Source organism: Apodemus sylvaticus, chromosome 15 (genome assembly GCF_947179515.1).
Source record: "Apodemus sylvaticus chromosome 15, mApoSyl1.1, whole genome shotgun sequence".
Taxonomy (NCBI): domain Eukaryota; kingdom Metazoa; phylum Chordata; class Mammalia; order Rodentia; family Muridae; genus Apodemus; species Apodemus sylvaticus.
The window spans coordinates 28,396,933-28,414,359 of NC_067486.1; the positions used below are offsets into that span (position 1 = coordinate 28,396,933).

Below are 17,427 nucleotides of genomic sequence, written 5' to 3' on the forward strand. Positions count from 1 at the left end.
GTGGTTAGGTAATATTTTTTAAGAGTGACAAAATCCTGTGTTTTAGATTCATGCTTCCTTACAATGCACATACTCCCTGAAATAAATATTCTTTTAAATGCATGACTGGGTTGTAAATTTCTCTCTACTCTGATTTATGAAGGTTCTGTTCTTTCAGCGCAGGAGACTTCATCCAGAGACACCCCAAGAGCCAGTGAACTACATCCCAGATTAAGGTGTTGATGGCAGTGATGGTGCTTGTTTGTTTGTTTGTTTGTTTCACTGTGTGGTTTGGAGACACTATCTCAGTGTGTGATCCAGATAAACTACCAACTTTCCATCTAGAATCACATGTGTACACTACCACGTCCAGCTCTTTGGTGACAAAGGCAGTTGAGACCTCACACTGAGACCCTGAGACCCTGTAATGATGTGCAGAAAAAAAATTTGCCCTCCCCCATTGACTACAATATAATTGAGTACAACATGGTTTGAGTCTAGAATATCTCTAAAATAGGGTCTAGTCTTGACTGCTTTTAATCACAGTTTCATTTGTTTTGATACTCTACTGCAGTTAAAGAAATGAGGTCCATTTATTAAATGTGGGGTCCTTGCTACCTTAACTGTTAAGTAAATTTTGGTTGATTAAAAATCATTTGGGTAAGCCGGGCGGTGGTGGTGCACACCTATAATCCCAGCACTCTGGGAGGCAGAGGCAGGCGGATTTCTGAGTTGGAGGCTAACCTGGTCTACAGAGTGAGTTCCAGGACAGCCAGGACTACACAGAGAAACCCCAAAATCCAAGAAAAAAAAATTCATTTGGGTAGATGCTATCTCCAGGATATGGAGAGCATTAAAATTAGACAACCCAGATTCACGAAAGGTGCAATTTTAAAACTCAATTCAACACAAAAGAAAAAAAGTTAACATGGACTTCTCACATTAAAATACAGATGACTAGGCAACGGGGTGTGAGGAGACACCACGACCAAGGCAACTATTATAAAGGCAAACATTTCATTGAGGCTGGCTTATAGTTTCAAAGGTTCAGTCCATTATCATCATGGTGGGAAACATGGTAGGAGCCAGGCAGACATGGTGCTGGAGATGGAGCTAAGAATTCTCATCTTCATTCAAAGGCAGCCAGGAGGAGACTGTCTTCCTCCGGCAGCAGGAGACTCTGATTCCACACTGGTGTAGCCTAGGCATGGGAGAACTCAGAGCCTACACCCCCCACAGTGACATGCTTCTTCAGACAAGACCACACCTCCTACTAGTACCATTCCCAGTGGTCCAAGCATTCAAACACATAAGTCTGGGGGAGCATGGGAGGGGTGGGAGGGGGCAAATCTATTCAAACCACTACAAACCACCAAATAAACTCTTGCGGCTGTAAATCATTTTTGATGATGGTCTTTAACACAGCAACAAAAAGCATCTAACACACCAGCACAGTAACTGTGGTTTAAAACATTTTCCTTATTCCAGACAGTTCCCTCATGCCCTCATCCCCTGACTGCTATAGACTATTTTATAGCCCTATACATTTGGCATTTCCAGATTGTCTAGAAATATATCATGCAAATAATTTTAGTCTGACAATATCAAATCTGAAGTATTATACTCCTCTATGGTACTAAAGATTATAATCACCTTCATGTTTCTTTTGCTGATATCAAAGACTTTCTGACAATATCTGTTTTATCCAGTTATTTCACTTTCAAAAGATAGCTTTCTTCCTTGTTGTATTAAAGTATCTGCTTGTTCTCCAAACATAAAGCAAGGCAGGCTGAGGGTTTTGGAGGGGAATGGGGGTGGCTTTTCTTGGTATGTTTTTTGTTTTGTGGGAGCTTTTGTTCTTGTTGCTTTTTGTTTTTGTGTTTTGTTTTGTTCTCTGTTTTGTTTTTGTTTTGGTTCTCCTTCCAACCACTAGACTACAAGCTAAGAAATCTTATTTAGTGATATTGTACTTAGTTTGTAGACTTAACTCTGTCTAGTGTAGGCAACAGTACAGATGACAAAAGAGAGGAAAGATGAAGATGACAAAGACAAACTGCATCTGAGTGATCAAAGTCCCTAGTTAGTAGATTGACTGTCTACTTTTACTGAAGACTCAAAAGCAATATAGGTCTACCATGGATCCAAGAAACATGAAACCAGCTTGTGACTGCAAAAGCTCATGAGATTCTCTATGCCAATATTTTTAGCAATATTGTGTCCTTTTTGTCAGAACATGGTAGCAATATTGAGTAATTCGCAGTCCTCTTTCTAACACTATTTTTCTCACATCCTGTTATTTTATTTTTGTGCACTGTATTCTGGAAAGATTCATGAATACACATATTACGAGATAGCAGAAGCAATTAGACCATATGAAGTAAAATATTTAGTGGATACTATGACATTAGCTGGAAAGTCAGATAACTATTTGAATCATTAATATTAATATAATTAAACATGCAAATTAAGTCTTCATGACAGAAAAATAAAATATTAATATCCTTGATGCTTTCAAAAAAATACTTACTGAATTCTCCAGTAAGAAAAACTCCTTCTGCTCCTGGGGCCCATTCTTTGCAGTATATGCCACCATCAGAACATCTGTGGATGCCAAATGACTCATAACCTCTGGAGAACTTATCGATACCACCTTCATTCTCTCCAATGTCATGCAAAACCTGGCTAAACTTCTTATACCTTTGAAAAAAGTACAAAAATAAAGAAAAGAGGTTAGAAATGTTGCCTTCCAACAAAAAGAAAGTAACATAGTCAAATCAGCAAGAAAATAAAATTACTCTCCACCAGAGCTTCACAAAATTTTCCTGCAATAGGGCAGAGGCTTTGGCAGACATCTGGTCTCTTTGTCGCAGAGACTCAACTGTGTCTCTGAAGCATGAAAGAGGCCACAGATAATATGCTAATGAAAGGCTTGCTTGTTTCCAATAACTATGAATTTGCAAATATGGGAGGCTAGGCAGCAGGTGGAATTTGACCTGTGGGCTGTAGTTTGTCTATCCTTACTCTAAATCATCTGACCATTGAAAGAACAATACCATGCCAAATCACAAAAGTCAGTAGGCATAAAGTGAAACTGAAGATTCCCAAACTAGGTAAGCTGAGCAAGCATAGGGCTGCGCCTGAGCCCTCCTCTAGTTAGACAGGACTCCAGGATCATTCCTGATGCATTTAAAAATTAATAAATCCAACAATAACAACAACAACAACAACAACAACAACAACAAAAAGCCTCTACTTCTTTTCACTAAATCATCTTTACATGTGATGCAAACTTGAAAAAATAAACCAGTAAAAAAGAAAGCAACAAACCACAAAGTAGACTGTCTTAACGGGGTTACAAATGTTGTAATGAAACACATGAACAAAAGCAACACTGGAAGGACAGGGAAGGGTTTATTTGACTTCCAAATCACCCAGGGAAGTCAGGCAACCACTCAAACAGAACAGGAACCTAGAGACAGGAGCTGATGCAGAGGCCATGGAAGAGCTTGCTCAACCTCATAGAAATCAAGAGCACCAGCCCAGGGTGACCCAACCCACAATGGCTGAGTCCTCCCTACCTCAATCACTAATTAAGAAAATGCCCTGTAGGCTTGCCTTCCTCCTTGATGACTCTGTCTCACATGGAATTGACATAAAGCTAGCCAGCACACTGTTCTTTCACTTAAAAAGTACAGGTGCCAGAACTGCAAGATGAATTTCTCTTCAGTATCTGCTGTAAATCTGGGGAATGGAAAATAATAAAATCCTAGAGAGTATGAAAGGACATGGAAATACACAGGGAATATACAAAATCTGGGAAGCTAACTGTACTAGTTGGTTTTGTGTGTCAACTTAACACAAGCTGGAGTTATCAGAGAAAATGAACCTTCAGTTGAGGAAATGCCTCCATGAGATCCAGCTGTGGGGCATTTTCTCAATTAGTGATCAAGGGGGGAGGGCCCCTTGTGGGTGGTGCCATCTCTGGGCTGGTAGTCTTAGGTTCTATAAGAGAGCAGGCTGAGCAAGCCAGGGGAAGCAAGCCAGTAAGTAACATCCCTCCATGGCCTCTGTATCAGCTCCTGCTTCCTGACCTGCTGGACTTCCAGTCCTGACCTCCTTTGGTGATGAACAGCAGTTTGGAAGTATAAGCTAAATAAACTCTTTCCTCTCCAACTTGCATCATGGTCATGATGTTTTGTGAAGGAATAGAAACCCTGACTAATACACTAACAAACAATCAAACAAACAAAAAAGTGAATGTAGTTTAACAGACAGAATCTGTACAAATTACATGTTAAACAATAAGTGAATTTAAAATTGAGTCCACAAAATGTGAACTACGGTACTACATAGCACAACAGAATTCAAATATAACTACAGGCCTAAAGAGTGAAATGTAGACAGATAGATGGTTCAGTGAGAAAATTTGCTTGCTACCAAATTAACTGCCCTGAGTTTGATCACTGGAATCTACATGATGAAAGGAGAGAATCAACTACTATCAAAGGTGTAAAGGCCTGTATACATACACACACACACACACACACACACACAAACTAAATAAATGTAGAAAATGAAAATAAAAAGAAGAAAGAAGAGTGTAATTAGAAAATAGTTGATGAATTACAATAGCTAAAATTACAATTTGAAAAGAGGGAAACTGTTTGACTTTCTATGTGTTTTTAGGGGGTTGTTGGTTTTCCTTTGCAAGGTTACTTGCCAAATCTTGCTGTGCAAAAGGGACAGCATGACACAGTTCCTGCCCCTAGACTAGAGCTATCAGGGTGTGAGCCTTCACAAATGTTGACAGTTGCTAGGTATAAGACTTGCTTGTATAATGTATATATTTCACTTTATGTTCCTTCTTTGGAAACATTTCCCCCATCAAGGTTAATGATGACATGATAATTAGAAATAGCACATGTCTGAGAGGCAAGGGTATATCTGGTGTTGCTCAGCAAGGTGGTGAACAATGTGACCTTCAGGACAGCCATTAAGGCTGTGGGAAAGAACTCTGAAAATCTAAGTTCAAAAATGTATAATTTCTCAACTATGTGAAATATAAGGATGCAATATAAATTGGATGAGGGGCTTCATGGACCTAAAATAACAAAGGCACCTGAACTAATGAGTCATCTTGTGAGAAAGATACAAAGGCAGGCAGAAATTTGAGTTCATGGTCAGCCAATGACATAACAAATTTAGGTTCAGGAGTGGGGGTATAGCTGATCTCAGAGCCAGATCCCCACCACCACCTAGCTTTTGGTCTATACTTGCAAACACAGGCAGATCTCTGAATTCATTTCCTAGGTTAAAAAAAAAAAAGTACTCATTTTTTTTCTAAAAATGTAGGGTCTAAGGTCATAAAATGCTGATTCAAGAGATGATCAAAAGGTAACCTGGAGTAATGATTGAATTGATATGTAAATAAAAGACAGGCCTTTCTGACATAGTTATGGGCTGAAATCACGCTAATGAGTGATAAGACAGCATTACAGTCTACCAAAGAAAAAAACTGCATGTCTAATAACACATTGCAACCTGTAAGCTTGCAATTAAAATATCATCTTTAACACCAGGCATTTCTAATAAGATCAAAATTTTAAGCATTAAATATACATCACAGAAAAATGACAATAAATAAAACCAAGTAGGTCCAAATCTAAACCTTCAGTTCCATTCCCTACTGCAAGACCAGTCAGTGTGACAGAATATTGCTGGGGTGGAAACAGGGATTCTCAAAGTTCCTTGTTACAATACAAAAGTTTAATCTTGTATCATTTAATAAAATTTCAAAACTGTTTTATTCAATTAACTCTCATTTTAGAAAGGTAGGGGAACTGGCAGGACTAGAGGAGCAGAAGGGGATTGAAATTCCATTGGAAGAAAAACATAGGCTGGCCTGACCAACCAATTTTCCCAGAGACTAGAACATGAAAGAAGGAGTGTACCTGGAAAGATCCATGGCTTCAGATGCATATGGAGAAGAGGATGTCCTTGCCTGACAGCAAGGAGAGGGGAGGCCCCTGGTCCCAGGGAGGCTTGATGCCCCAGTGTAGGGGGATGCTGGAGCGGAGGGGTGGGAGAGGGTGGGTGGGTGAGGGAACTCCCTCATAAAGGCAAAGGGGAGTGGGGAGGGCTAATGTGGGTTTGAGGTTAGTGGAGGGGTAACCAGGAAGTAGGATATCATTTTAGATGCAAACTAAAGGAATGATTAATTAAAACAAAAAGAAAGAAAGAAATGTATTCTTTAGATATGTTCCATGAAAAAACAAAAAAACAAACCTAAGTATACAATTATGGTTTTGTTTTATCACCAAACATGGGGAATGATCTATGTTGTTTACAAAGGGAATCTAGTTGAATCAACTTGCAAAATGTTCACACAGTAAATGACAAGAATTGTTCTAATTCAGAACAAATCCCATCAAGTAATAATCAGACAATACAATGACTAAACAATACAAAACAACTAATAAAGAAATCAGGATTTAGGGCATAAATAAATAAATAAATAAATAATGATAATACAAAGAAGAATACTAACTCATTTTTTAAAGACACACATTTCCAGAGATTAAATACATATAATTATTTTATTGTCAATCTACAATTGAAAGATTAAAAACATTCTTATATTTAAAGAGGTTTTTAAGGAAAAAAAAACATTCTTATGAATTTGCTAAGATTATGGTCCAGTGCTCCATTTGGAAAAGTTTCAATGGAAACAGGATTATAGCACTCTATTACTTTCACCAAATAGTTTGCCTCCCCTCAAGGTCAGCCCCTTAGCTTCTGATACAGGAGTGCACATTCCACTTTGAAATCACTAGGGCTCAGAAAAGGAAGCGCCCGGAGGTACAGCAAGCTCATCATGCCTATGCCCTCTCAGGCTACAGTCAGCTCCCTTAATATCTTTTCTATGAATTTATAGGATACTTAAAAAGTAGGTCAAATTTTGGTAACCAAAACTATATTATGATGTTAATATAGCACCAAGCATTTTGATCAGGCATGAAAAATTATTGTAAATACTATGGGATGCAACCTATATCAATTAACCTTGTTTTAAAAAAGAAAAAAAAAATAGCAGCACATAGACATACATTATCCAAGGTCAGGAAAATAAAACCAATAGGATGTATCACTGTCAGTACCAAGAGGTATCTTCAATAATATCTCAAACTAAAATAATCCGTCCTTAGGAAGGCAGTGTCTATGTTTTGCTCCTATGGTTATTCATCTTACAATTAGAAGGAACAGCACAGGACAACAGCAACTTCATCTTTAGAAATAACCAGTCCAGGTTTATTATGTTAGCCTCTGTATGTGACCTTGAATAAGCCAGTTAGAGTTCTCTTCTTTTTCCTCCCTGCCCCTGTTCAATGCAGAGAAACCTCACAGGTCATGGGGGATCAATGAAGGCACAGTGGGATTCTTCCTACATCAGCCAGCATGTACTCAGAAGGTACTGGCTGCAGCTTTTCTCCAAAAGGAAATGGCAGGTCATCACCATTCTTTTAAACATAGCAGCTTCCTTTTGCTTGTAACACTTGTTTAAACATTAATGTGCATGTTAATTAGGGAAAAATTATGTTTTGCTCCCAAATTCCAAATGTCTCTGAGAATCAATTCCATAAAAATACAGTCAGGTAAGCATATAACATGTACTCAGTATCCCATAATGACTGTAATATACAGGCTTGGAATAAAGTCTGAGTTTACAACAAAATTGATTGAATGAATTCAACCCATAGAGAGGCTACTCTAAGGAAGTAAAAGAAAAATAGGAATGTAGGGGGTGGGGAAAACAGGCTAAAATTTGTTCTCCTAGAAGATGACTTACACTAGATCCTATGTCCATACTGATGCTCCAATTTCAGACAAGGTTCTGAATACCACAGATGTATCTTAGAGAAGAGTTCATGACCTAACTGAAAATGCAAAACCCATGCTCAAGTCCTTACGAGTGAGCATGAAAATAAAAGAAACCCTTAGGGGAAGTCCCTTCCTCAGTAGCTCAGATTATAAGATTTAATTCTCTTCCCGGCTTTCTAGGGGAAATTATCTATCCAGGGAAGAAGCACAAAGGTAGATTCTAGAAGGTAGATTCAAGAAGGATTTCTAATAGGTAAGAGGAAAAGACTGAAGAGAACCACAGTAGAGTCTGGGCTCTTAAAAGTCAAAAGAGCACTGGGTCAACCGTTAAATTGATTCAGGTATTATGTTGAGTTGTAAGAAAATGGCCCTCATAAATGCATATGTTTGAATGGATCTTAGTTGGCAGAACTGTTTGGGAAGGACTAGGAGGTGTGGTCTTGTTGGAGGTGTGGTCTTGGGAACAGGCTGTGAGGCCTCTAAGGCCTCAGAACTTCCCAGGGCTCCCTTTGTCTCCTGTCACTCCAGCTGCCTGACACCTACTGCATCAGCTCTGCAGTCATGAGCCCTCTGAAACTGTAAGCACAAAATAACTTTTCTATAATTTACCTTGGCCATAGTGTCTTCTCATAGCAACATTAAAAAATAATGAATAGAGATGCTTAGCGGAAATTTTCTTTTTATAGGGAAAGTATCCACAATACACAAAAGTATCCACATTTTGCGCTTGCCAAATGATGGCTAAGCACTTAAGACTTTAGAATGAGTATTTTATGTTCCTCAATCAAATGCAAATATTTAACAATAATGGAGCCCCAATATGTCAGTTCCACAATGCTGGAATTATAGGGGATTCACCACCATAGTTAGCAGAGAAATGTTTAAGGGTAATAACTAGAAGGGTAGTTTTGGGTTTTTTTTTTTTTTTTTTTTTTTGGTACTATGGGTCTATAAATTAAAGAAATCAGTGATTACTAGCTGGGTGGTGGTGGCGCACACCTTTAATACCAGCACTTGGGAGGCAGAGGCAGGTGGATTTCTGAGTTCGAGGCCAGCCTGGTCTACAGAGTGAGTTCCAGGATAGCCAGGGCTATAGAGAAACCCTGTCTCGAAAAACCAAATCCAAAAGACTAAAAAAAATAAATAAAAATTAAAAAAAAATTAAAAAGGGGGGGGGATTATTGAAAATAATTAAAACTTTGACTTCACTGTGCGTGTTGGCATGAGTCAACGTCATGTTACCCTAACAAAGGAACTGGAGCAGCTAAGTTTATAGAGAGCCCTAAACAGATCTCTGTAAGTGGATGTGATAACCGGATATAACTGGGATATCTATATTACACCCTACAAAGCCAGGCAGCGTCACAGCAGAGCTGGTGAAGACTGTAAAAGTCAGACGACAGAGAAGAGCACTACAAAACGCTGCCTTCTGGATGTGACTTCCTGTTGTAACCATGAGCACACAGCAGGGTATAGACCTGTGCAGCACCAGCACAGACAAAAATCAAAGTGAAAACAGGAAGGGGAACAGCCTTGAAGAAAAGAAGTCACAGGAAAGGGAAGGAGAATAAGAGAGTTGGGGGGGAATAAATATGACCATCAAACATTGTTTACATGTATCAATTGTCAAAAATTACTTTTAACTAAATTAAAACAAAATGTCTATGAAGGGAAAAGGTTATTTAGCTCACAGTTGTAGAGTTTCAAGTCTGAAGCTAGACAGTCCCGTTAGTTCATCCTCTGATAAAACTGGCAAACTGTGGTAGAGCCCATGTACAAAATGAGTACATTTCAAATGCTGAGAGATAACAGAGTCCCACAATTATAAAGTCATGCTCACAAGAACAAAAGATCATTGCCCACAGGGCTCCACATTCTACCTGTCCACATTATCTTTATAAGGATATTCCACACCCAAACTGTACCAACATGGTTCCTTATTTTTAAATGCCATTCCTACTTTTCAAGTGTATCTCTTTGAGATAAATGCATGAACTTTTAGCATTCTAGTTCAATTTCAGGAATGTTTCCAATCTTTAGCCATGAAATACACTCTCGATTTTTACCTGGAAATGGCAGAATTGGAACCATGTCAGCACAGGTGACCAGAAGTCAAGTCACCTGCTTTTCACACACTTGGTAAGCATCTATTTTATGTCCTATGTCCGGCATGCAACAGCCTCTGTGAGCAGAGATAAGACTGTGTGTGTGTGGGAACAGCCAAGGAGAAAGCATGGCACAGGAATGTCCTAGGGAAAGTGCTAATGGGGTTGGGGGGTGGGGGGTAAAGGGATTGTTGTGCACATTTAATGGCCTGTGTTCGCATCTCTATAATAAACATACTACTCCTGCAGTGTGTTTATGTAATCCAAGAGGTCCTAAGGAGAGATGGGAATGATGGGAGAGTAATCCCAGTCAGCTCACTTGACAGCTAGCTAGGGACAAATGAGAGATCCTATTTCAAACAAAAGTAACATAAAGAAAGACACCAGTCAACCATCAGACTGAGCACAGGGACCCCAAAGGAGGAGTTAGGGAAAGGACTGAAGGGGCCTCATCTGGCATCGGTGGGAAGGGAGGCCCTTGGTCCTGTGATGGCTTGATGACCCAGTGTACAGGAATGCTGGGGTAGTGAGGCAGGAGTGGGTAGGTGTGTGGGGGAGCACCCTCACAGAAGCAGGGCAAGGGAGGATGGGATGGGGGTTTGCAGAGGGGAAACCTGGAAAAGGGATAACATTTGAAATGTAAATAAATGATATACCAATTTAAAAAAAATAAAGACAATACCCTTTTTATAGTGATAAAGATGTGGGGTTAAAAATATTCATGTCTATAAGTGTGGAAATAAAATAGTGAATTTGAATTGAAAGACAGAAAGGAAGGAAGGAAGGAAGGAAGGAAGGAAGGAAGGAAGGAAGGAAGGAAGGAAGAAAGAAAGAAAGAAAGAAAGAAAGAAAGAAAGAAAGAAAGAAAGAAAGAAAGAAAGAAAGAAAGAAAGAAAGATGGATGGATGCCCAAGGCTATGCTGTGATTTACACATGTCAACTGCACCATGCATGTGCCACAATCACAGGCAGGAGCATATATATATGTGTGTGTATGTATATATAAATATATGTATATATATACATATATATACAAACTTACAAATAGCATACATACACATAATTAAAATGATTTTTAAAAAGGGAAGAGAACTGATCAGAATGTATATTTCAAAAATTGGAGAAAAATAACTGTACTGTAATCTAATGTACTATGAACACCTAACATATTGGCACATAGTAAAGACTCAATTTGGAGCTTTTAGTGGGTACCTATTCTTTGCCAGGGTGTGTATAAACAATGCTGATGATAAAGTTAGAACCCAGATGAGGAATATGCCCAAATTTAAATCTAAACCCTACACCTTCACATCATAAATCATTTGAAATGGTCTTAATAAAACCAATTTAATAAATACACAATGGTAATATACCTAAATAACCTTTGCCATGAAGTAACTAATTAACATACTGGTAGAGTGATAAACGTATTCAAGAAGGTTGCTTCATTTAAGGTTAACACAGAAAAAGCAATACTCTATTAAGATATAAGATAAAATTTACTGACATACAAGATCATTTGCAGATTCCTCTGAGGTATTTCCTATTTTCATTCTTAAAAAAGAAAGAAAGAAAGAAAGAAAGAAAGAAAGAAAGAAAGAAAGAAAGAAAGAAAGAAAGAAAGAAAGAAAGAAAGAAAGAGGGAGAGAGAGAGAGAGAGAGAGAGAGAGAGAGAGATTTAAAAGAAGCAGAAGAAAGCCATGCATGGCAGTGCATCCGGTTAATCCCAGCACTCAGGAGGCTATGTAGATAAGCAGATATGTAGAGAGACCCTGCATTGAAAACCCGATGTAAAATATTTTTAAAACATTAAAAAAGAAGCAGGAAATGTCAAATCACAAAAATCTGCAACAATTCTACGATATTGAATTTAGCTTTACAAAATCTAAACATTAATTGAATTACAAAACGAAGTTACATTCCAAAATATAACTTTTAACAACTCCTATTCAGAGCAGTGAGAGGCCTCAGGCAGTGACAACAGTCACTGGCCAACCTTGAGCTATGTTTCATTCCAGGATCCCACAGGGTGGCAGGAGAGAACAGACTCCCAAGAGATGGCCTCTGACCTCATGTTCTGTCTGCTGGCACTCAGGCACACTCCTGTGTGGGTGCTCTCTCTGTCTCTGTCCCTCACTGTTGATGTGTTCCTGTTGCTCTTCCTCTTCGTCCTCCTCCTTTCTGTCTCTGACTCTGTCTTTCTGTCTCTGTCTCTGTCTCTATCTCTCTATCTCTCTCTCTCTCTCTCTCAAACACACACACACACAAAAATAAAATAAATAAAAAGCACAAGACCACAACAAAGAGTTAACGTCTTACTTTCTGATATTCTGAAACAAATGCCATTTAAATATCAATTTTTCATAATTACGATACAGCCAAATTTTAAAAATGGTCTCTTGCTTACACCAAAATTATTTAAAATTTTTAGGAGAAAGAAAAAGGAAGTCCATTGAAATCTCTTGCCCTTTAATGGGTAGGATTGCTCTCAGTGTCCTGACACTAAACAGTTGCTGCTGTTTGTTAAAGGTTCTTTCCTAATTCTGGAACACAGCCATGCGGGATGAAAAGCTAAAGACCACTGCTAAAATCCTTCTAGGACTAAAATCTCCACTTTTTAGTGAAATATTCATATTTAATTCATAATTACTAAATAAGGTCCACTTAATATTACTTTAAAAGTCATGTAGAATTTACTCCTTTTCGTTGTAAAATACTTATTGTTAGAATTCTACCTATCAAGTGTAAATGCTATATGGTTGAAGAAGCACAGGGAAACACCTACTATATAGCCATTAATGTAAACATATTTTGACTTCTAAACAGATTAATTAATTATAATAAATTAACAAAACGTAGGTAGGAATTAATTTTAATCACTGTGCCTTGTCTCATGGTCGTGAGCAAATTAATAATGTATTGTCCTTGCAGTTTACCAAGGCATGATTAATGGTCAATATTAAAATTCTCGGGGTCTTCTGGCAAAGGGAAAACATGATTGCCTAGCTAGAAAAAAAAAAAATCCTCTGACTGCAATAAATCAGAATTACTGAAGGTAAACCTTGGGAGATGGCCCATCTGGTCAGTCCTGGGAGCACTAGGAATTGTCGCAAGCAGAAGCTGCTAGCCTCTTTCCCAGTCCCTCTTTCGAGTCATGCTCCTGTTCACGTCTCTGCTACATGCTCAGCTGATTACCGCGGAAAAGGGCAGAGCTGTAACTGTTCAACTGACCTTTCAGTTTATTTTCTCTTGTGTAATCTGAAACACGAGCTAACACGGTCTTAGGCTACTGATTTCTACAAAGAATTCTGACTTCATGTTTCAACAGTCTTGGCTCAAACAGCAGTGTGCTCGCCTGTGTTCAGGTTTCCTTGTTTGGAAATCCCAAGGGAACACCAGCTGTATGCACTGGAGACTGCCGCCCTGGGTCCTCTACTCAACAGACCACAGTCTGTGGTGCCCCTGAGAATCTGTGGTCATCCAACTTGTTAAGGAGCCATTCCAAGCTCCCATAACCCTGCTTAAATCTTGGTCGTATGATGAATTTAGCTGTCCCAATGAACAGATTAAAAACAACTGTGCACAGTTTTCTGTCTTTTTATAGTAATGACACGTTACTTAAATGCAGTCATATACTTCATACCCATCATAGAAAACAAAAGCAGACACAATTTAATGAGTCAAACAGCATAGCCTAGACTTAAGGAAAACAAGCATGGACATTTGGGGGTTACTCTTTCTTAAAGCTGAAATGCCACATCTAGGTCTAATAACACAGAGTAATCCATACTCTGAGCTTCTTTAATTCTTAGTTGTATAGTACACAGATCCAACCAAGAGAGTAAAGAAAACATGCATCCCAAGACACCTTGAATATCTCTCACACACACACACACACACACGTGCCCAATTTTATAAATACTGTTTTCCTTAAAACAAAATGTAGCTTATCAAGCATCAAGAGAATGTAAAAGTAATAGTAAATAAAACACTAAGAATATTCTATGAACAGAAAAAATTAATAGCACAATGCTTTATGAATGGGCACTTTACAGAGCCCTCACTGTAGTTCAGGCATTGTTGGTGGGAACCACCTGTGCCCATTCATTAGACTTCAAGATGAATCAGAATAGGGACGGGATCCTGGGGAAACTAAGGAAGGTAAGCTGTTTGAGCCAAGCTCCTGAAGTAGTCGGTTGGTGAAACTGAAATAAATATGGGATTTTTGCCTCCAGAATATCTGTACTTTCTAATATCAACTTTCATAGTTTGTGGTTTTCTAACTTTCCTAACCTTCTTTAAAAAAAAAAATCACTCAAGTAATATGCTTAAACGTTTCAATAAATTGAATGAAGAAAAAAATCTGCTACAAGAGTAATATATATATATATATATATATATATATATGATCAAAAATAAAATCACCATGAATCACAGAAATAACATGAACTACAACTATTATGCACTATTAACTACAGTTAACAACAACAACAACAAAAATGCCACAAAGTATGGCTGCCATGTTAGTGGCACCCTTAATTGCCCATGAATTTATAGTGGGAAGAGATACCATTATAAGTCTCAATAATGCTGTAAAAGGGGGACACTACTTTTGTTACCATTTGACATACAACTTGAATACTGTTTTGATAGTCAGCAAAACTGGAGCTATACTTAGCCCTACATAGCACTCTGACAGAGTGTCTCAACCCATTGTTCAGAAGAGTAAAACCAACAAACTCTACGTCTTTTCACAAACCATCAGAAACATTAGTGCATATTGGTACTTATCCAACCACACTCAAAATTTACAGTCAGTCAGCCATGCATTTGAGCTTTGGGGAATTTTATTTATTATTATTATTATTATTATTAATACTATCAGTGTACTAATTTTCACTTTGATAATGGCATGGACACACCTTATTATTATAATATACATCAAAAATGCCAAGAAGATATATTTTGGTAAAAATAGATTGACGTCCAATGGGAAAACATATCTTTTAGAACATATGGTGAAATATCAAAGTTCTATCAAAAGATCTTGTTTTTATACCTTTACAATGGGAGATGAAGGTTTCAAAATGTTGTCTGCTGCAAAACTATAGATATGGAACAGCATTTGTATTCATTCACTTGCTATATATAGTAAGAATTCTTTTAAGAGATAAAATTTCAAGCTTTATTCAAATTATCTATAAAAGATCGCATTGCATCTCTAATTCATATGTCTTGAATACACACCTCCATAAATTTCATTAGGCAAATAATGACCTAATACAGTCCAAACTTATTAGCCTTGAAAACACAAGTGGCAGGCACAGTGCCCTGTATGACTCCCAAACTACACACTCTGCTTTTAACTTATACCCAAGTTGGGATTAAGAATGGGTACCACAATGCTGTCAGGGAATATTCTTATATAACATAATATAACAATGATATATTATGATATATAATATATCATGGAATAACATTTATAAATTTGATTTACCATATTACCAAAAGTGCCTATAATAAATTAACAACTATAACAAAGATCATATGCTACAAACAGATTTGGTAAAGAATCAAAATTAAATTCCATTCATATAGCACCAAATTTGCTTCTTAGCAAAGCCATGATTAATAATTCAGTAGTCTTTTCAACAACAGTAAGATTGGATTATAAATACACCAAGAATACTTGTTACTCATGGGCAACAATTTCCTACCACTGTATTTCCAAAGTATACTGACAAACCTCAGAGTAATGCTGACAATTAACACTATGCCCTATTAATAACAGAACTAGAATTCCTATAGCCTACCCATAGCTCGAGGTCAACTTTCCCAAGGTTAGGCTTACAATAAGCTAAGGCCAGTCTTCCAAAACAGTACAATCATTCAATATTATGAATTCTTTATTGATCTTCTAAAATGTTTCCTGCGGCAGAGATAGACACCATAGCATAAACCAATTGAAGGAGTAAAAGGCTCAGTCCTCTTAGTAGTTACAGTTCATCGTCCAGGGAAGCCACGACAACAGAACAAGACAGGAAGCGAGAAGCAGGCACTGAAGACCATGAGGAGTGCCGGGTGCTGCCTTGTTCTCCAGAACATGCTCAGCTCACTTTCTGCTACACCCCAGACCATGTGCTCAGGGGTGGCACTGCACACAGTGGGCTGGGCCCTCCTACAATCACCAGCAATCAAAAAAAAAAAAAAGTGCCCCAGTGACATGCCATGGACCAAGTTGTTGGAGGTGATTCTTCAGTTGAGAGTCTCCTTCCCAAAAACATGGAGGTTTTGTTGTTGAGCTAACAAAAGGTAAAGGGTACAAGCAGATATGTATACTAAAGTCAAAAGGATTTGTTTGCTTATTTGTTTTCAATTTTATATTTTCACTCTTTTGTATATAATTTATTAAGGTATAAACAAAAGGTCCTGTCAACAAGTTTGGGCATGGGATGCTGGAAAGAGTAGAAATCGTCTTAATCAATAGTCAACTCTCTTAGTAACGCAATAGTTACTATGTATCCATTATTGGGCATTTACTATGCATCCAACAAGATACTGAGTACTCTGCAAGCAATATCTTACTTAAGTCTCTTACTGCTGTATGGGAATAAACTCTGCCTTACTGAAACTATAAAGAAAGCCAGGGATCAAAAAAGTTAACTTATTTGACCAAGCTCCCTTGGAAAACTATTGGCAGAAACAGAGCGTTAAAAGAGAATCTCTTGAACTTTATGTTAAAGAATCTTTAAAAATAGTAGTTCTCATAATAATGACTTGTAACAGTGATTGATTCATCTCAGTTTCAAATCGCTTTTAATAATTCTCAAAGTTCTAATGGGAAAATTTAGCAGCTGGAATGAATACTTCTGCATACTAAGTTCTAGAACCAGAGCACTGTCCATGCACAGCACTGGTAGGATTTTATTGAATATGTATGTGACATTCATACATGAAATATCAGCAAGTGTTACATCTATATTTAGCAACATACAAGGTTCATCTATACTGCAACATGAATGGTAAATTAAGCTCAAAGCTTGCTGTCTATTTAGATACAGATACATGCCATGTATCATAAAGTTATCTGAGTATTTTATGACAGAATATAACTGAGCAAGTTTTTCTTTATTTTTATCTCTACTTCCTATTTTTCTAGTATGAGCATGCAAAAATAGCATGAAGTAAATGACAGGAATATTTAGATTACTCTTGATTTTCATTTGAAAAGTTTTAAAGTTTAAAGCCTATGCATATTTTCTATTGTCTACTTTAAAAAAAAAATGCTGTGCAAAGAATTAGAACGAAAGTCCTGTCTGTGGGTGAAGAGATGGCTCAGAGGTTAAGAGCACTTACTACTCTCTCACAGAGGACCCTGGTTCAGTTCCTCACACCCACACAAACGCTCCCAAACTGCTATAACTCAGGTTCCAGGAGATTCAATGCCCTTTTCCGTTGTCTAAGA

The 17,427-nt window shown here is 37.7% G+C and overlaps 1 protein-coding gene across 1 annotated transcript in view; it reads right to left on the reverse strand.

The window, feature by feature from the left end:
* The window catches only part of Gbe1 (1,4-alpha-glucan branching enzyme 1), a 244,121-nt gene that overhangs the window by 193,264 nt on the left and 33,430 nt on the right, over positions 1-17,427 (reverse strand). The window contains exon 2 of the mRNA XM_052158831.1: positions 2,507-2,676. Within this exon, the coding sequence (XP_052014791.1) occupies positions 2,507-2,676 (170 nt within the window). The remainder of the gene's footprint in view (positions 1-2,506; positions 2,677-17,427) is intronic.